The sequence below is a fragment of the Streptopelia decaocto genome, assembly GCF_964273445.1.
Source record: "Streptopelia decaocto genome assembly, chromosome: 1".
NCBI classification, from domain to species: Eukaryota; Metazoa; Chordata; class Aves; order Columbiformes; family Columbidae; genus Streptopelia; species Streptopelia decaocto.
Genome location: NC_138663.1, coordinates 136658453 through 136680180, shown reverse-complemented (window position 1 = coordinate 136680180; position 21728 = coordinate 136658453). Strand labels below are relative to the sequence as shown.

Genomic DNA, 21728 nt, shown 5'->3' with positions numbered 1-21728 from the left:
AGATCACAGCTCTGGGCTTTGTCAGCTTATTGCAAACACTTTTCACTTATGAATGGGAACTTTGTGCCCAGAATAACTGAAAATTAAATCAAAGCAATCCCGCTGCTAATAAAGGTGCAGCTAGGCACAGTGGCAATTCTCAGGTACGTACACCAACATAAAAGACACAGAAAAGGGTTAAAAGAACATGTGCACAAAAGTAGAGGCATATGTCAGCAGCCATGGCATAAGCATACAAAGAAACACAACACTGAGATAGGCAAAGAAACAGATCACTGCATCCATACAAACGCAGGGGAAAGCTGAGGATCCAGCAGTGCAGTCCTTCACTCTTACAGTATAGGCTACTGATGTCTCACCTTCCACTGGCAGGGAACACAGTGAGTCCATGCTCTTCGCAGGCCGAATAGTTGCTTTTTCTGCGGAAAAGGAGGTTTCAGACCCTGTGGCTTTGCAGGTTTCAGCCATAAACACCAAATGCTACATATAGATGGGTGCACCAGGCAGACATCAGAGTTATTTTCTATTTTCAAGCATTCCCCCTCTGTAACCACACCACAGGACTTATTACCCACAACACATGTCCACACAGCTGGGCATCTGCTAGTGCTAACAACAGCTTTGCACCTGCCAGACATGTGGAGAGCTATACTTAACCCAGCCAGTCAACATCATCTCTACTGTGAAGCAGTTAACCATCCCCAAAGCTGTTATGTGCCACTGCCCTCCCCAATCAAGTCACTCTATTGGTTGTGGGGACTTTTTAACTAAACTGACATAAATGCCTTCTCACCTCTCATTCCTGACAGCAAATGTTAGGTTATTTTCACATTGCACTCCCAGGCTCTCTTACTGGCATGAGCACCCCCTGACTCCAGCAAGCATGCCGGGAAATTTGTGAGGGCAGTAGCAACCTATTTTCCTGGTCATCCCCTCTGGATGTGCTTGTCCAGAAACAAGCTGCCATTTGTCACCAGACACTCCACAGGTCTCTTCCTGAGAGGTTTTGGAAGTATGTAGCTGTTACATCTCTGAAAAGGGGAGATGGGGGGAATGTAGCTGGCAAGGAAGACATGTTAGTCTCTGGCAGCCCAAAAAGGGCCAGTGCAGCTCTGGAAAATGTCTAGGAGCAAAGTCTGCTGTTTACAACATTGCGCAAAGTAGGTAAGGCGGGAAGTGAGCAGGGTTGTTGAACTTCATTTGTTTTCATAATTAAGGTTTCTGGGACCGACTTTCACATGAGCATAGGAGAAACTCCAGCTACTTTTTTGCATTTATATGGAGTCTTGGCTACCTTTTACATTCATATGGCATGATGTCTTGAGCACTGCCTCCTCTTTCGCAGAGGAACAGAATTCAAGCTGTGGAGCTCGCCTTTTATGTGACTTGCAGACTTGTGTGCATGGACACAAACTGTGTTAAAGCATGTGCTGAGTTTCACCAGCAAGTTCATCTGTTTCCTCACATTAGGCTGTAAGCAGAGAGCACACAAAAATATAACATGGCAGCTTCTCAAAAGCAGTACTTTAGTGCCTAAACCTCTGCACACATCTGTGCATTTGTATGCCCTGCTGGTGAAAATGTACAGCCTCCTATCACTCAATGCTCCTATCACCAGGCTCCAGCCATTCCTGGGCATCCTTGGGCAAACTCTATCTTGGGACATAGTATTCCTTGTCAAAGTGAGAAGGTGATCCCATGATCAAAATAGGATGGAGAGCTATTCTGAGGTTTGCCATGGGCACCCTATGTGAGACCATCTGTACATGCAAAACATGGGGGAAGGCAGAGGTCCAAAATGAGCTGGATCCAGCATTTGGCTTCACACTCACTTCTGATCCAAATACAGCCTCTCTTATATGTGGTGGTAGGTAATGTTGCCAACATTAACTGTTTTATTTTAAGTCTTGCAATATTTAGTAGTGGTCCTCCAAACACCAGATCTTGGAGTCATGACGTTATCTAAAAGAAATGTTCACCTTCATCATCTTTTTAAAAAGTAAATTTATTGTATTGGAAATGCTAAAAAAAATCTAGGACATATGAACCCAAAACACTTCTTTATGAACTCAGGTAGAGAAAAAAAAAAAAGTATATGCTTTCTTTTGAAAATTGTAGTTACTTTAAAGTCAACTTCATGATATTTTGAATTTGAGTCATCATTTCTGAACACTGGAAATTGGCACTTCCATGTGATTTTCCAGGAAGCAGAGTCTTTAGGAAATTGCAGCTCAAGAGGGGCTAGACCTTGGGATTACAGCCAGAAGAAAAGACAACTTCTCTCTTGTAAATTCTGCAGAAGTAATAGCTTCCCTTAGAGTGCTGAGCGCCAGGAGCTGTAGGAACTCCTGGTGTCTTGTTTTTCACAAAGACATTGAACACAGCTGGTTCTTTAACACCCTTTAGTGGGAGGACAGCCGTTCACCCAATGTCATGGGTGAATGGACATTAGGAGCCAGGGGACGGCTGGGCTGGAAGACTAGACTAATCCAAAACTACACAGCATTTCCTAGTCCCCAAGCTTGACAGCTGAGCAGCGGGATGTTTGATATGTTTATGACATACCAAAATGGAATATTTACTGTAGATCTCTGGTATATCCTCCCAAACAGGTGCTTCTCGCCATCACGTGAAAATAAGATGTCCATGAAACCAGGCAACAGACGTGACCCCATTAGACTATCTCAAGTCTGATGGTACTAGTGTCATGTGGATACAGGTTGCCCCATGCTATCAATATCACAGGAGAAAGCTGCAGAGAGAAATACCTAACTGAAAAGTGTTCTTACCAGAAAGCTTCTGTGCCCTTACGAAGACACTCCCATTTCGACTCAGTTTAGACTTCGATTCTGAGCCAGAACGGCCCAAGTTAAATATCGACTTCCATTTCTTGGACTTGGTAGATAATTTTCTCCTGGAAGGAAAAAAGGCTCAGGACGTTACTAAACCCTAAAGACTTTTGCCTTTTTAATATCCCACAAAAGCCTCTGAGCTTTCTCTTCTCAACACTGTCCCTCTTTTCTTTCTCCTGTTTTAATTAATTCTAAGGCATGCAAGGCATAGTTGCACAACCAACTCTTGCTTTTCTGTAAGTGATATATCTATATTGCTGACTTAACCATGTCATAGATGGAAAGACACCTAAGCTGACTCTTTAGCCAGCTGGGTTTGGCATCATGATACAGCAACTGTGATTGCCTGAGCTATCAATCACACTTGTCTCCAGAAAGGAGAGGTTTCTGAGGCTAGAACTATCTTGCAATACAGTAAAGAAAAATTGCCTTTTTAACAGGTTTTAATGACAGATAAATTTCAGAGAAACAAAAGAACTGGTACTATCACTTGGTGCAAGAAACTATCCTTTAAACTCCACATGTCTTATAGTTTTTATGAATTTGTGAAAATAAGAGGATCCCTTAAGACAAACTAGCTATTAATGCTTCTCAGGCTAACAATTTAATCATAGGTGTTACATGATCATATGCAAGTATAATGTACCACCCAAAAAGGAGGAGGCTTAAGGGAATTTCTTGTAACTGTCGGGGGAAGGGGGACACCAGTTCTCTGTTTCTCTTTGGAAATCTCAGCTTTAAACAGAAAGAAGCTACTACTCCTGAATCCAGGTTTTTCCTATGTGTATTACTGCAAGAAGCTCTGTTTCAGTTGATTCACATACTCATTCTGATTCTTCCTTAAATCTCCCCTCTTCCAGAGTAAAAACCCTGTTATTTCCCTGTCTTACTCTCCATAATGGGTTTTCTACCCCCATAGTTCTGCTTTTCTTCCAGATCAGTATTCAGAAGAGCACAAATCAGTCCTACAAAGAGGATTCATATCTTGGGGATAGGACTGTTCTCTTCAAGTGAGAAAGGAAAAGGCACTCTAGAGGGCCAATACACCCTTTTGCCTTAAGATGGTTATCTCCTTGGCAGTACTCTGTTAGATGGCTCCTTTTTGCTTTAATATATCAAGTGCAAAGAAATATATTTGCTGTGCTGCCTTATGGGTCAGCAGATAAATGAGCCGTCTACTGCAGAGGCTATAATCTCTCAAACCAGGCAGTAGAGTGGCCGTATATTAACAGATAGATAGACTAATAGATAAGTACTTATGCTGGGCAACAGTGCCAACAACTGCAGCAACTTGCCAAAATCAATCTCTTCTTTTGGCATAGGTATAAGTGGCACAGGTGCCACTATGTAAATATCTCTTCATGCTAGGAGTGAAAAATTGCCTTACTGTGCGGTTATCAGCGCAGAGGAACCTGAAGAACAATGAAGCTGGGCAGGTCAATGCCACCAGGTGTCCGGTGGACCAGCCACCAGCAGGTGGAACTCACAGGAGACCTGTGTCCAGACCTGCTCCACATTCAGCCATGCTTAGCCAAATTCTTGGCTGGCACAAGGATGTAAAGACAACTAATTCCTCCTGCAGGAGGTCTGTGAGGTTCTGCCATGATGGAAGGATGAGGACATGTTCCTGTGCGACCTCACCTAGGCGTTCCTGCTCCAGCAGGGAGATTGAACTAGATGATCTTTTGAGGTCCCTTCCAATCCCAAACATACTGTGTGATACTGTGACAAGTGAGAACTATGAACCCAGGAACTTTACATTCCTCTTGGCACTTACTTGCTGTCAGGTAGGTCAACAACTGTGTGGAAGAGGGACCCAGTAACAGGGACAATTTCAGGCAAGCTGTTCTCTCTCCTCTCCTTCCGAGCAGGGTGGGAGGCAGACAGACTCCGTGCCTGCGCTTCTTCCAGGCTCACCAGTTTCATTGGCAGGGAGGCTGAGGGGAGGGTCAGGCTTTTCAGAACCGATGCACTCTCTGAAAAGCAAGAAAATACATTCCAGCCTGGGGTGAGGAGAGACAAGAGCAAGAGCTTCATGTCTTTAGTTGACTGGAACATCTCCTGTGGAGGGTGTAAAGGAGTGACACGTGCAGGGAGAGAGACTTTTTGTCAGATACGTCTTCCATCTCCCCAGCAACCTTATCCCTCTGAGTGCACTCCCAGCAGGGGCCATGCTCACCAGCCAAAGTCTGTGTTGCAGAGATTTCTTGCCTCTGCTGTAGATAGATGCTTTGGTGTGAAAAAGGAGTCTCCGAAAAACACCAGGATTCACATGTTCTCCTTTCTCCTCTCTCCTTCCCTCCCTCCCCAGATTTTGGAGCAGTTCAGTCCCTGATCCAAACCTGGTACCTAATTATTTCTCTCACTTCCAGATCTTTCTCCTTGTCTTGTTCCAGAAAGGGGACTTTTATAAAAACCAGCATTTCTTTACTCTCCTATGGAAAGGGCTATGGAAAGCAGTGTGATCAATAGCCCTGGGAACACAAGGTCTCTGTTTACATGAGCAGTGGCAAAGCCAGCTTCCCACATGTCACCCCAATAACAACCCTGTCCTAAACAGACCACCTCAAGGTGCATGAAGGAAGCACAGGCTCTGGATTCCCCTCAGTACTTAGCTCTACTGCTGAAGCAGGGTGCAAGCTACTGCCTGTGCAGAGAGGCTGGGTGAAGGGGCAAGAATTCAACTGAGATCATCAGCATGTTCCTCTCTTGACTCCATAAGACTGTTTTAAGCCAGCAGTGTTCATCACTTAGAGAAGTTGGACCAGTTTTGGGCCACTGACCTGCAGTAGAACCAGAAGCCTTGGAATTTACTAGCCAATGTTTCAGTACAATGTTTAAGGCAGTAGGGGAGCAGTTCCCACTCCATGTCTTCCTCCATGCCCAGGGAAGTGATTGAGTCACGATCCCTGGGGATGTTTTAAAGATGTATGGATGAGGTTCCTAGGGAGATGATTTTGAGGTGGACTTGACAGAGCTAGGTTAACAGTTGGACTCGATCTTAAAGGTCTTTTCCAACCAAAATGATTCTATGATTCTGCCAGGCAATAAATAAGGGCATAAGCATGGCATCTACACCAGCAGAGCAGGGGTGTTACAGGTTGAGCAGGGCACCACACTGGAAATGCAGGTTCCAGGGACAGACTAACAGAGAATCCTATGTGTTACAGGAAAGGTGAACAGGATGAGCTGGCGCAGGGCTGAAAAGCAGAAAGCTGGTTACTCTCTCACTTTTGAAGGTATCACGAGTCTTCCTGGTGTGTAAAAAAGAAAGAAGATTATTTCTGAAATTATGTGAGGTCACTATGGATCCAAGTCCTATTATTTCCCAGACTTAAAAGTGTTTTGACAACAAACCCATCACTAAATAACAAAACCAGCATCCCTGAAAACTGTTGAAGTCCCAGGAAAATAAATCTCCTTTATAAAATATCCTGAGGCATAAGACATGAGCTTTTAGAATACAAGCTTAAGTTTTATCTTCAGAGTGTGGCCTCTGACTTGAGTGGATATGGTGGCTGCAGGGGAGGTATCATCAGTGTGAGGAATTATCTCTGGGGCATCCTGAGAGAAGAATTGAGACTGTGGCTGATGGTCTTAGAGAGAAAGCTTAGACCGGGATTGAGAAGCAATCAGGTGGTCTTCCTTTTGTGGAAAGGGTTAAGCCAGGTGGGATCATGCAAAAGATGAGCCATAGGGCACTCTGGGAGCACACTGAAAGATGCTAATATTCAAGAAGAAAATGCTGGAGATAGGGATGAAGAGAAGAAGAATAATGAGGGATTAGGCTCAAGGTGTTTTTGAAGGAGTCTGTGAGGATGGTAAGGGCTGATGTCCTTGAAATATTAGTTGAAGGGAATACAGTTAGAGCTGGAGTACATGACAAGTGACACATGGAGTGACTTGGGGAGGTTGTTACCAATGTTCTCTGCAGAGCTGGCTTTTCTGTTGTTGTTGAAGATCTGATCCACGTGATTCAGGATGAACTCGATCACCAGCTGCTGCACTCGCACCTCCAGGAAAGCTGCATCCCCATTGCAGCCAACTGCCTCAATCTCCTTTGACCTGCATGAGGGTAGAAACAGACTAGTACCCAGTATTGCCACACACAGCCCCTGGGAAGGAAAGATGAGCTTTCTTTCTGCAAGCCTTGAAACAGGGATGTTTTCCCCGCTCTTGCTGTACCTCTTGCTCTCTTTCCCTCACAAGCCCTCATTCTCTCTCTGCCTTTTCAGTCTTTCTAAAATTATTTTCCCTGTTTTCTCTGCCACCTCTGTTATTTTCTTTCTTGCCTGTGTTATTTTCCCTACTTAGCTTTTATGTTCTTCAGCAGTACACAAAACTGTGACTCTCAAGCTCCATTCTTCTCCCTATTTGCTGCTCTTTTAGCAATTTCAAAGTTTGGCCTGAAAGACAACACAGGAGCCTTCAAATACTGCTTCCAGATCCTTACTCAATGCTTCAGTCATCTATCAGTGAAATCCCTTAGAACCCTGCACAGGTCTTCCTTGAGCCAATTTTTTCAACACTTTGCCGTGTGCCCCAGTAGTATCTTCTCTACCCGGCTACACTCCCACATTCTCACTCTTGCTCTCAGCAAAGAAACATTCCTTATCTTGACATGCCAAAGTGTTGCTGAAGAAATTATCTCTGGGCAATGGATCCTTTGTAAAGTTAAAGACTGGTGTGTTAGATAATAGCTTGGGGCATTGCCAAGAGGATAACCCTGTAAAGAGAGTGCAGTTGAATTGCTTGCTCCATTCTTTTCCTCCCTGGGTCTTGCACTTACAAAAGATTGCAAAAGGAAACAGACTTCAGGTTTTTTTGACAAGGACAGATGCTAGAATGAAAATATTTCAGTAGTAAATGTCCACTTTGTGATATTCAATAGAAGAAACATTTGGTTCACTCTCAGAACTTGCTCTGCCTATTTTGTGGTTTAAAAGGGTGAGATTACTCTTTAGGGGATGTTTTTCAGGCGTGTACCACTCTGGCCAATGTCCCTCCCTCCGGTCCTCTACCAGCCCACAGTTCCCCCCGCCATATCTGCAATTACTCCTCTCCTGCCCAGCTGCAGTCCTAGACTCTCACTACATAGTTCATTCTTCTCAGTACATTGGAAGGGAATTTCAACAAGATGTAAAATAGTTAATTTTTTTTTCTCATTATATTTTTACTTGTTCTGCTTAGCTCTACAACATATCAGCCAAACCTCTGCTTGCATCTTATCCAGGCCTCTTCCCAGCAGAGTGCCAGGCACAGTAAACATAACAAACTAGCTGGTGGTCTTGGGATCTCTCACTGTTTGCCATCCAAACCCACCAAGCTCATCTCACTTTTGCTCAAGCAGATCTGGGCACAGGTTTGTAGTATTATTGCCCTGTTGCCCTCCCATCCAAGCCTTGCTGTCTCTCACCATCCCACTGCAGAAGCACTGGCACTGTCAGAAATGTCATTTCCATACCACAGTGATGAGCTAACTCCTCATTTTTAAATAAATATGCTCAAATTGCAAATAACAGCTGCTTTTTTTTTTTTTTTTTTTAATAAGAAACACACAAAACCACAGGTTTCCTTGGATGCTGGCAGTAAAACCTCAGATGATTCAACCTGGAGGCTTTTTTTTCTTCTTTTGAAAGCTATTTGCTCTCCTCCACTGTTGTTTCGTTGTTCTGCTTTTCCCTGTCATTGCATGGTGCTCTGGATGAGAGAACTCTCTACTATACCTGAGGAGATTGGGAGCCCACACCAAGGCCAGGTTTCTGGTGTGCATGTTGGTCATGTTGCTGAAGGAGGCCAGATGAGTCAAGTGCTTGATCAGGTATTCCAGTGTTCTGCAGTGGTTTCACATGAAGAAAGAAAAATGTGTCAATTGACTGATGCTTGCCCACTGGGACAGTAAGGCTCAGACCTAGCTGTGGCCCCCGAGATGTCCCCTCCTCAAGGAAGGCAATGTCTGCAATGGCACAACAGGCCTCATAGGACAGAGGATTTACAGCACCATCATTTATACAGGATGGCAGTGAACACCTGAACAACTCTGCTCTGGGGTGGTCAAGGGTGGGGCATGAACCAAACAATGCTTAATGTGATGGGTGCAAGGAAGACGGCAGATGGATGGGAGAAGGAGTGGGATGCTGCAAAGGTTGAGGGCTTAGCTCTTGCTCAAGCACCTCCAGCAGATCATCTTCCCCTCCCCACATGCAGAACACTGGCCAAGGGTGCCACGGGGTTCATACCCAGGGAAGAAGGATGATAAATGGTGGCATGGAGAGCTTGTTCAATCTCTAACAAGAATTTGTTCAGTGATATTTAAATGCCAGATCAATTGTTGTCAGACTAGGAAATGGTGAGTCAGCTTTTGGGTATTGACTCCTGGAAATGAACTCCAGCACTGTTTCAGGCAGTATTCCCTGATCGTGAGGGTCACTGAACTGTTCCTCAGCACCTTGGTGGACATGATCTCACCTGTAATGTGATGGTGGGAGCTCCTGGATGACATTTTGAATTTGTGCCAACTGCTCGTCCTCAGGGAAGCGAGATACTGCTTCCTGTGGAGATACAAGGAAACAGTCTGCCCTGGCAATGGGCTCAGGGGAAAAGGAAGAAGGATAAGGAGGGTCACAGGAGACAGCCTGTCTCAGAGGGAATGCTCTCTTGTTACCTTACACAGCTATTGGTAGGAGAAGTTGCTTTGTGTTCCCAGCACAGCAGAAACTTGCAGTGCTGTAATTTCTTGTCTCAGTACATCCTTCCTACACGCTGAGACATGGTGGTCACTGTTTTGGGGGCAGGGGCATTTAAGGACTGAGACCTTCAATTAGGAGCTATGTTTCTTTTTTTTTTTTTTTTTTTTTTCCTGTTATTTTTCCCTTTTTAACTTGGGCAGTGACGGGTGAAATAGAGAGGGAAAGAAAGAAGTGAAAATAATGGAAAAATGAAAAATAGCGATCCCTCAAAAAAAAAGTTAAAAATAAATCAGGTCTTTCAAACCATGTGTTATGAAAATGGCTTGGATATACATGTTACACATTTTTCAAAATAAGCAATATTTGGCTCTCATATGAAGATAGCTATAGGGATTGTTTCTGTGAGTTTGCATCTTTTATGATGGGAGAAGCTTTAGCAAAACCACTGTCTGGATAGATTAATAAATCCTTATACTCAGGGTTAGACTAGGTTAGACAGAATCAAGGTTATACATCTTGGTCTTGAACAAGTCTCTATGGACCAAGAGCTTAGAGAGCTACGATAAGTTTTGTCTGCATTCCTAGGAGCTTACTGCATTGGTATTCATCTGTTCAGCTATTCCTTTTCAATATTTGTGTTGAGAGAGGACAAACCACCAGCAAGTTCAAACAATGCATGACTGTCTGGGAACCTCCTGCCTACCCTGCTGCCACTGGAGTTTGGAGTGAGTTCAAAGAAAGAAGCTGGGACCCACGCTGCCAGCAGAAGCTTTGCCTACAGACAGACGTCAGCACTGCTAGGAAAGGAAAGGAAGGAAATAACCCGTCCCAAACCACCCGTCGCTTAAGCATTATGAACCTGAAATTACCAGCCACAACTAGAGAAGCATCTTCTTGTAGCAGTCACTACAACATCCACACTGATGACACTGCCGTCTCTTTTCTGGTCACTGTCCTTTTCCCAGCAGACCACTTCTCATGTGCAACCACCAGCAAACCAAACTTTGCCAGTTTCAAGGCCAGAGATGTATATGAATCATGTTTTATTCCCTAACACTGGGAATTGAGATCTATGCTCTCTGGTTTCAACTTCTCACTGACGTGAGGGCAAAGAAAAACAAGTGAGCTCACTAGTTTGGTGTACATGAGATGTGGATGCACTTGTTTTGCCCAAATTAAAGCCTGCTACCATCAGCCCAGAAATCCTAAGTATAAGAACTCTTGTGATCATTACATGAGGTTTCCAGTTGAATGACCTTGTCCAAGGATGGAGATGGAGAGAAACATAAACTTTAACTGATGCATCTAAAACATTGGATTTCAACTAGATTGTACACAGAATTTTCTCCTCCAGTGTTGATTTTCATTCCCATACTTAACTTAGAGGTCTCAAAGACCTAATGCTTAGACAGCAAGTGAATACCAGCTTCTCTGAGGTCATGACCCATTCAAACCTCTGAACCACACTTCTGACCCATACATGTTGTGCCTTGGAAATCTAAGGGCCCCTGCAAAACCTAGGATTACAGCAACGGAATACAGAAATCAAGGAATAACTAATAACTCATTTTATTACATGTCTGTTAATCTCGTTACAAATTTATGCCATTTAGGATTTTTTCACTCCACTGGTGATTCCGGGAGTGAACAATTCATAAGCACCAGTTAACAAGTGGAACAGAGTCCAGAGAAGGTAGGCTTGGCCTCCTATGGCTCATTTGCTCTGAGGGCGTGTTCAGTCCTTCTGTGCCCAGTTTAGAACAAGCTAAGCAGCGTCAATTTATCTGTCCTGTGAAACAAGGATCTGTCATTAGAATACAAGATGGCAAGGTGGAGAGCGTGAGAGGGCATCATTTGTCAAAAGTTGATAGCCAGTGAGGTCATGACTGGGATGTTACATCTGTGAACTTGACATAATGATGACCAAAAGGCCAACCGCTCCCTAGTAATTAAGAATTTGACTTTCCTTAGCCACAAATGTCTGAATCACTCTGGTGACTCAAAGTGGAGCCTATCCCATCTCAGAGACAGCTCCGACTGAGTCAGACTGGGATTAGCATGCATCCTTTACTCCTACCAACACTCTTCTGCTGAGGCACAGCTGCCACCATTCCCTGTTCCGACACCCCACGCACACACACGCTCCTAATGGGTTTTCTGCTCCTTAGGGAACTGGTCTTTTCTCTTTCTTTCCTCCTGGTATCTGACTGTGCTTCCTGTCAGCTGGGTTACCCATTATAAATCCCTACTGAGTAGACTTAGGTGAATAAAGGATTTTGTGGCTGAGGACAAACTAAAAAGCCGGAGATTTAAAAAAAAACCCTTTTTAGGTCAATCCAAAGTGATAACATTTTGGGGAGCTGGCACAAGATTTTAAAAACAATTGTTCAAGGCTGACCAAAGCATCGTACTGGACCATAAGTGAAAGAAATTATCATTTAAATTTGGAGCTGTTTAACCCTTTTCTGAAAGGCATTTTATTAAAAGTTAGATATGTTGATTTAATGTTGAAACATTTCCTTTAGAAAGTATTTGTAAAAGAAACATTTAGACAGTTACACAAATGTTTTCCCTTTTGTTTTTGAATAAAACTATTTACTGAATATATCTAACGAAAATCTGCAAGTCATCATTCCAAAAGTGCACTTTTCAGCAAACATTGTTTCCTAAAAAAAGTTTCCATCTAAATCTTCATGTTTCCTTCAGAGCATTTTTCTTTCATAAATCAGTGATGATAGCCAAAAAGACATCAGCCAAATATCTTCAACAAGAATGAGACTCATCAGTTACTGTGAATAGTTGAATAACACCCTGTATTTTTAAGATCCTATTCATCCTGACTGTGTCTATTTTAGAGATCTTAGCCTATATCCTCAGGATCCCCATATCCTGTGGATACAGGCCAGTTTTTCAAATCTGCTCAGAATTTTGACTGAAGTTTTTATTATACATCACCTTGAAACGCAGACCAATGTTACTTAAAATTTGGCATTGCAACAGCAAGTCATCTAACACTGTTGCATGTCTGTCAGTCAGCACAGCGAGCCAGTGGTCCCCAGCTCAGCTGTAGCCCCTCACAGCTACCAGACTTACTCTACCAGGTTGCTGCTTGGCTGGTCCCACCTGGATTTGCCCTACAGCAAGCTCTCCTGCACAGATGTGCCTGTCTCCTCCCTCAGCAGGCAACAGAAAGTCGTCTTCTTGTGTGCACCCCGTGGGTGCCCCTCAGTGCCTCCTGTGCCATAGCAACACGACTTGTAAGAAACACGACTTCAGAATAGAGGCAATGCAGATGGCAATACCTGCAGCTAAGGTTGCTTGTCGCTTCCCTTTTCGTTCGGACATGATTTTGCAAAACTACTTCTCTGCAACATCTGGCATTTTTGGCGGTCTGTCCCCTCCACCTCCCAGCAAATGGGAAAGAGCAGGATGACAGAAATTCTTAACAAAGGACGGATGTTTCTAGCACTGAGAAAACGTTTCCCATCCCCCCATCCCAGTTGTTTTAAGAAGCTGATGAACTCTTTTAGCTGAAAATTCACACCTCTGGCACATAAAATTTCAGCCTGAATGACTGAATTTAAATTTGTTTGTGTCATAAACAACTGAAAGTGGATTTAGAGTGGTAAGAAGCAGGCAACCTCAACAAGTGTAGCTTGCTGTGCCACCTTTTAATAAAATATTACCTGTCATCAAAATTAGCCAGCTCTCTTAAAAATTCAGGCTTTGTGGTCTTATTTTTCTGCTCTCCCACAGTCGGCTCCTAGGCTCCAGCTGTATCCATGTATAATCTATGGTTGTTTTGCAGAATCAAGCAACTACTCTTTGAATTACAATCTCTTTAAACAAGGTTAGAGATTTCTGCTTGGCCAGCTGCCACTTTCCTCTGCCATTTGTATTGATGGCATGAGGATGATGAACCTGATATGCCATAGCTGGCATAACCTGTGTCATTATTTGCATTCTGACAAATTGTATGAAAAATGCTACAGGTGCAGAAAAGTTGGTGCTTTACACATGGGCTGAGCAATCAGTTTGTGCAGGTGTCAGGGACTGCTGAAGAGACAGAGAGGAGGAAACTGCAGCCTTGTGATTATGATCGCAAGCCCCAGGTGATCCAGAAGACTCTCAGTGATGGACAGTAATGAGAAAAAGAAAGAGAATTAGTAATTCTGGGAGGAGGTACACAGTGGGGAGAAAGAATAACAGCAAGGAAGCCATGTGGTGTAAAAATGAGCAAGATGAAGGGGAGGAAACAGCAGAGAAACTGAGGAAAAAAATATTAAATGGGGGAAAGAAACAAGGACAGGGAGAGTCAGCGCAAGACAAGAAGAGCACTGAGAAGTGTTTATACAGAGAGATGCACCAGAAGACAGCGTATTGGACCGAATCCCAAACAGCTGTCATGGAGGATCCTGCAGCACATCCACACTGCTGGAGAGGAATGAGCAAAGCAAAGTGTCTCACCGTGAATTTCTTGTAGAGCTCATAAGTGAGGAGAGGGTTGGGCAGCTCCCTGAAGTACAGCTTGCAGAGCGACCCCACGCAGTGGATGTCCTGGAGGTAAACTTCCCTCGTCAAATCCGGGCATTGGTCAGAAACAAACTCTTGTCTGGAAAAATATGGAAACATAACAATGTAGACGAATAAGATTTATTTCCAGGTAGAAGAAAAGACAAACTGGAAAGCAGAGATGTTTCTGCAGCCTGGCTCAGACTGTCTCCTGGGATCAGGCCTCCAGGTTTCAACTAGACCCTGGTTTTCCTAACATAATCCCATGAGTGGACTCCAAAATGATATAAAGAGATTGCTTTGTCTTGAAGTGAGATAACTCAGCATCTGTGCTGAGACCCTCCAGGCCTTTGCCATTAAAAAATGCAGAGGGAGAATTTTTTTTTCTTTGTCATGGACTAACCCTTGAAATGTTGTATTTCCCTGTTACCAGCTTCAGAGACAGTTCATCTTCTGCACCAGCGTAGAGCTCTGTTGGCCTCAGTCTATGCCTGAGGGACTAACAGCAAAACATAACAGCAAAAAGGTAGCAAGAAATGTGACCAAATCCCTCTGGCACTCAGACAGATTGCCCTTACCTCAGCTTTTGTATGTTGGATGTCACTCCTGAGAGGCGGTAGATCCCATCCACAATGCCATGAGTCTCAATGAACTCTGCACAGCTCTTCAGCACGTAGGGGACTAAGAGAGGAAAGCAAGGCAAGATACCCAATGAATACACACCAAGAACTTCCACAAATCACCACAGAGGAGCCAGTTTCATGAAACAACAGCAAAAGCTCTCTGCAGATGCAGGCAAGGGTACAGTAACAAGAGAAATACACGGCAAACCAAAAATAAACCCCATAATGTGGTTGAAGTGAACTTGCAAAATGAGGTTATGCTATGGCTGTGCCATACCACGCTCATTGACATACAACAATGACTGACCCTGAAGTCACAGAAACATTGTGGGAAGAAAGGTAGGGTTTTCCTCTCTCCCTTTTTCTTTTCTTTTCAGGAAAAAAAATTCCATTTCATTCTAATTGAAAGCATGAGGTATAGCATGACGTCCTGGGAACCTCCCCCCTCCACAGGATAGAGTTCTAGCCCCATTGAATCATGCCAAAAGGCCTAATTGGCTTGGATAAAAATCAGAGGAGCATTCACACTTCCATATAAGCCTACATACCCACAGTTTAGTGCTCATAAACTCCCACAAAGAGGGTATAAAGTTCATATATTGACTAGATCTGCACACTGACAAAATCTGACATTGGCTTCAAAAGAACTCCATCAGCATAACCAGCCAAAGGCTCAACCAGCCTTAAAGCTGAGAGGAGCCCGAGGCACAACATTTACATCCAGACCTGGACCCAAAGTATATGTTTATTTTTCCCCATTGTATAGATATAGGAAACACTCATCCTCTTTGCCAGACTAAGGCTCCCTTTGCCCAGAACTATAACAACCCTAGCTATAACAATAACAGTAAGAGAGTCCTTCCTTATTAGGTGCTAGAAACTACCGTGTATTTAAGGCAACGCTTCACACAGCCATAAGCACAAAAGTCAGTAAATGCAGAAGTTCAAGTTCCCTGCTGTAATGCTGACTCTGCTGCACTGTGCATTCAGAAAGCTGTAGGAAAGAAAATGGACAAAGCCATACATTTGACTGGAAAACCAGGCATAGGAATTACTACATCTTTGCAACATCACACAGATAATGCCTCTGGCTGGACCTCCCCTGGGTTCTTCTGCCTGAGGTTCAATACCACAATGATATGTTAACATGTGCTTCATCAGGTGGCATCCAAAGACAGCACTCCAAGGACAGCCTGAACAAAAACCAGCTGGTGCCTTATTGTATTTCTCATGGGTGTCACTGAGGCCAGACCCAGCTCATGGGTGGTGGACTTGCACCTACAAAGCAGCCCAGGGCACAGGCTGTGGTGAGGAGGGCTTCCAAACTGGTGCCCTCCTCAGTGACACACTATTAGTGAGCCCAGTTGGTCAGGCAAGTGCTAACATTCTGCTTCCCAAATATTACTGAGGGAGGTAAAGAGGACCTTCTTGTGCATCCCTTCTCTTCTCTTCTGGCCAACCCAAATGCAGGAATACACAAAGTGCCAGTGATTACTTGGAAGCCTGAATGAGCCAAACAGACTAATTCTCCTCACTTAAAGAACACTCTTCAAAACAACAGGGAAAATCTGACTTTATGGGGTTTTTTGAGCAGGGACTCATAATGCAGATACATTAGTCATGCTGTGTCACACTCAAAGCCCTTGGGATGATTTTTATGACCTCTCCATGCTACCTGGAAAAAGAAGAATTAATCAAACAGAAAACCTATTTGATCAGGACAGACATAGGACAAAGTTTGTTTAAAAATCAAACAGTCTGTCTTATAGACAAACCTCACATGATGGTGCCTAACTGCTGCAAAAATAGGGTCCATGCCCACAGCGCCCTTTATTAGATCCTTTTTAAAATCTTGGGTTTAAGAATAGGCTCACCAACTAAAAATGCATATACTGATGCTTGCTGTGGCTAATATGACCTCTTAGAAGTAAAACCTGTTAAATCACGCTGGTTTTTTGCTGAGTTTTAAGTTTCCTTAGGATAAATTAGGTCAAAAGGCCTCAGGCAGGTAAACAAACCTCTTAGAAGCCAGAGAAAGGTAGATCCATCTGTTGAGGGCTGGTAAGCAAAAAGAGGGGCCTCGGGGCAATAAGCTGTAGCAAATGTACACAATTCAACCCATTTTCGAAAGCAGGTGAAGACTCCAGAGTAGAAGCAACCTACAGACTGCAGACAAACAATGTGAACCAAGCTCTGACAGCATCTCTTACTCCAGCCCTGCAGTCTTCCCTGATTTTCCAGCCCCGGGCTTCTCACATATCTCTGACAGTGTCCTTCACTTATCATGTTCATCATTTCCTTCCATACCACATCTTTGGCTCTTATGAAGAGAAACAGTCAGTTATGCCAACATGTCTTGTGGTTTTGTGATGTCAAAAAAAAAAAAAAACCAAAACCCATATAGGACATATTTCACTTGCAACCAAAAATTACAGACTTTGACCTCAGATCCCTGGAGGTGGAGGGACTACATCAGCTTTCTGCAAATCAAGCCCCTAAATGGAGCACTTTTATGAAGCTGGAGCACAATAAATGTTTTCTTTGAGTGGAACCTGCAGCTCTGAAATTCCTAAGCAGCTCTGATCTCCTACAAAGCTGAGTCTTTCAGGCACTCAGGGGAGGTAAGGTTAGAGAGGCCAGGATTACCTTCCTCCCACTTCCAGGCATTTCTGAGGTGGTTTGATTATTTCAGATGTGGCTCCTGATGAGCCAAAATAAAGGCTTTGATCAACCCTGAATGTGAGGAGGTACAGACCCTAACCTGTGCTTTACAACAGGACTCTATCGGCATTACAGGGCACACGTAAATCACAGAACTGGATCTCTCACAGAGGAAGATGGAACGTGGATGGGGATTTGTAGAAGGGGCTGTGTGTATGCGTGCAGACACAAAAAGGGGGGGACGAGGGGTGTCCAATCTTGACACTTCTATAATTAAAACTGTGCTGGAGGCTTAGAAGTTGGAAGAGGCAGCTGGTGTCACACAGACCCTGCTTGTTCTGCCAGACAGCCAAACTGTCCTCATTTAAAACTACAATAGAAACCAGATGGAGGAGGAGAGGAGAGCATGGAGCAAGGGCATCAGTCAGAAGGGAAATTGAGTTATAAACACACTGCATACAAAAGACAATACTTCTCTTCCCCTAGACAAAAATAAACCAGAAGGGCAGTCGTAGTAACTCATTCCACTCTCACTGGATATCACCTCTGAGCTCAGCGTATGCAGACATTCACCTTCAACAGGGTCTTTTCCATGACCGCAGCTCATGCCACCTCCCTTACATATGTGTGCTACTCCTGGTAGCTCAGGTATTGCACTTCCCTCTCCTTCCAGTTCCTCTGGCTTCCAGAGCCAGCGATGGGTGCTGAGCATCTCACCTCCCAACCTTGCTGTGACGGGAGAGGTCTCTCTCTTCTTCTGTCCCTTCCCAGCCATGGTGCTACCACCCACCAAACCTCTCCACCAGCGAGCAAGGTGCTCACTCTTTGCCTGCCTGACAAAAACGTCGTCTGGCACAAGGCTGAGCATTTTGGACCAAAGCCAGGGAGACATTTAAGCATGTGCCTAACTGAATCACCAAACAGCCCAATCAGGAGGGGACACTAGGAAGAGAGAGAGTCACCCCATCTAACAAGAGGTGGGAGGATGTCCTCCTGGCTTCCCACCAAAGCCAGCAATGAGTGAGAAAGACCCCAGTCCACCAGGAGATGCAAGCAATGTCCTGTGGCCTTCAGTGCCACCTTCTAGAAGAAGCTCTTAGTCTCCGTGGGCTCCAGGTGGACTCTAGGGAGGAGGTTGCTAAGTCAGCCACCCTAACCAGTCATGGTGAATAATGTCCAGTAAGACTGTGCTTAAATTTAGCTAACCCGGATTGGGTCATGTGTTCACAGTACATTGTACTGAACTGGACAGAGTACCAGCAAGCTTCATTTTTATCTTTATCCTTCTGTTATTCTCTCAGAGGGCTCCTTGCAAGGATAAAAATTAGTGGCAGAGCTACTCAGGTCCTCCTTAGTGGCTGGTTTATGCCACATGGAGGAGGTTTCACGTCCTCTCTAATTTTATTTTAATTTTAGTTCAAGTAATGGGATGATAAATGCAGACTTTTCATTTCACCTGAAACACCAACTTTTTGATGTTTGACTTGTAAGAAATAGTTCAGTGTGGGGTTTTTTTGTTGTTTTTTGTTTTTTTGAAGCTCTCCCAGAAATGAATCCTGCACCATAAAAAAACATAGTAGCCATTTCTATTTCACCATTTTGGTTTTGTTACATATTAGTATTTTTTTAAAATTGTCTTCCATTGCCCTCAATAGCAGTGCATGCTTCCTTTCATGCTATGTCAGTAGCATGACAATAAAGGTCAAAATAATCTCTTGTTTCAATTTAAATTACTAAATTAGGAAATATTTTCTCCTAAAAAATAAATGTTTCAATCCATACTAAGCAAGATTTGTTATTTTGTACAAAAACAACAAAACAGTACACATTCTAGAACATACTAATATATTAACTTGGCCTCCTAATCAGAAGAAAGGAGCAGCATTGCATAAATGGCAACATACTTGAGAGTCAGTATCTTTGGTGTGACATTTTTCTGCATTTCCTGATGCTTCCTACTTTAAATCACAAGTTTTAATGCTGACTCGCCAGATTCATTTTTTTTGCTGATCATTTCTGATTTTTACTAGGCTTAAAGTTGGCTGAGAAACAAATTCCAGAGGAGATCAAACTGTTCTCTCCTCCCTGAAGATCACGCGAGCCCTAGTCCAACACAGCAGTCACAATTCCAGTTTGTCTCTCAACATATAGCCCTGACCCACAGCAGATGAGGATAAATCCTGTCTTGCCCCCAGGTATCATCTCCTTTGCCTTCCACGGTCTCCTTTTCAGCAGGGGCCAGAGATGTAAGGGACCACAGCATCTGAAATCGCTGCAGAGGATTTCTCCTGCTCCAAGATGAACTTGGCAGAGCTGGGGATGGGGAGGGTTTTCCCTGCCTGGTTATAACTGCTGTAAGGACAAACAGAGGGCTGCAGTCTCCAGGATGTCTGTGCATACTTTTCACCAGCACTAATTTCATTTTATAGAAGAAGAAAAAATAAACAGTCTCACCATCAGATTCCAGTGTTTAGTTTGGTTGTTAGCGCTTAGCTACCACAACGCCCCCATGCACACACTCACCTGTGTTTGAACAGCGTGAGATAGCTAAACAACACCAAACAGGCTTAAAAACAAATCACCTTGTTAGAATCCTCCTCATCTCTTCCCCCTTAGCGGCCATAGACACAGCTAAAAAAAGACAAATATCTGGCGCCAAGGTGATCCTCTCTGCATGGACAGCACAACTGAATCATCATATAAGTCACACACTCCATTTTTTTTCCCCCTCTACTTCTGCAGGAAATGTCTCTGCAGTGTCACACAGTATCACAGTATTACAGTATGTCTGGGATTGGAAGGGACCTCAGAAGATCATCTAGTCCAATCCCCCTGCTGGAGCAGGAACGCCTAGGTGAGGTCGCACAGGAACATGTCCAGGTGGGTTTTGAATGTCTCCAGAGAAGGAGACTCAACAACCTCCCTGGGCAGCCTGTTCCAGTGTCTGTCACCCTCACTGAGAAGAAGTTTTTTCTCAAATTTAAGTGGAACCTCTTGTGTTCCAGCTTGATCCCATTACCCCTTGTCCTATCATTGTTTGCCACCGAGAAGAGCCTGGCTCCATCCTTGTGGCACTCACCCTTTATATATTTATAAACATTAATAAGGTCACCCCTCAGTCTCCTCCAAACTAAAGAGACCCAGCTCCCTCAGCCTTTCCTCATAAGGGAGATGCTCCACTCCCTTAATCATCTTTGTTGCCCTACGCTGGACCCTCTCCAGCAGTTCCCTGTCCTTCTTGAACTGAGGGGCCCAGAACTGGACACAATATTCCAGATGGGGTCTCGCCAGGGCGGAGTAGAAGGGAAGGAGAACCTCTCTCAATCTACTAACCACCCCCCTTGTAATATACCCCAGGATGCCGTTGGCCTTCCTGGCCACAAGGGCACAGTACTGGCTCATGGTCATCCTGTTGTCCACCAGGACCCCCAGGTCCCTTTCCCCTACACTGCTCTCTAATATGTAATTTCCCAACCTATACTGGAACCTGGGGTTGTTTCTGCCCAGATGCCGGACTCTACACTTTCCCTTGTTAAATTTCATCAGGTTATTCCCTGCCCAACTCTCCAGCCTGTCCAGGTCCCACTGGATGGCAGCACAGCCTTCTGGCCTGTCAGCCACTCCTCCCAGCTTAGTGTCATCAGCAAACTTGCTGATAGTACACTCTATTCCCTCGTCTAAATCATTAATGAATATATTGAATAATATTGGCCCCAGTACTGACCCCTGAGGCACTCCACTAGATACTGGCCTCCAACTAGACTCTGCACCATTGACTACCACTGAGGTAGTCACGGAGGTTAGCACAACCATGCTGTTCCCTGTGATAAACGCACCATCCTGAACGCAGTTGTGATTTGAGTGGGCAAAGATGTGGGAAAAACAGATCTCAAATCTAACAGATGCTGCGAGCCATCACTCTCCATGGCCTGAGTGGGAAGTGGAGATGCTGAGCACTGTTTGGCATGCTGATTTCAAGCAAATGCACTTCAGCACAGCCTGCAGGCCCCGTCTGAGTTTGCATGAAGACAATGGCACCAATATCAAGGGTTTTCTTCCCCACTGATATTATACCCAGCTTACATCTCATATATCTAAATAAGGCATGTAGAAACACCTGATTTTCCAGAGCATATATGACAGTTGTGATGTTCCAGGCAGAAATGAAAGAAGCCTGTGGCAGACCTGGCCAGCTCGTCAACAACACACATCAAAGAAAGCCTAAGAGAAAGCACTGCACAAGCAGGATTGAATGCTGACTCTCAACAATCCCAGCGGTCACCATGCCCCCCTGAAACGTGACTAGTACCTTGACATAGCTGGCAAATTCTGTCATGCAGGCACTTTTGAAAAGAGGTTATACTAAACACTAGAATAGTTTTGTTAGGAAA

General features: G+C 44.2%; 1 protein-coding gene across 2 annotated transcripts in view; it reads right to left on the bottom strand.

Moving 5' to 3' along the window:
• Positions 1–21728, bottom strand: part of ARHGAP31 (Rho GTPase activating protein 31) — a 60928-nt gene that overhangs the window by 9736 nt on the left and 29464 nt on the right. Inside the window, exons 2-9 of one of the 2 annotated variants that reach the window (XM_082052427.1) lie at positions 14632–14734; positions 14009–14153; positions 9321–9403; positions 8579–8686; positions 6772–6917; positions 4630–4828; positions 2790–2914; positions 288–419 (exon numbers count right to left, since the gene is read on the bottom strand). In XM_082052427.1, the coding sequence (XP_081908553.1) occupies positions 288–419; positions 2790–2914; positions 4630–4828; positions 6772–6917; positions 8579–8686; positions 9321–9403; positions 14009–14153; positions 14632–14734 (1041 nt within the window). The remainder of the gene's footprint in view (positions 1–287; positions 420–2789; positions 2915–4629; positions 4829–6771; positions 6918–8578; positions 8687–9320; positions 9404–14008; positions 14154–14631; positions 14735–21728) is intronic. The other variant, XM_082052428.1, reaches the window with a different exon arrangement.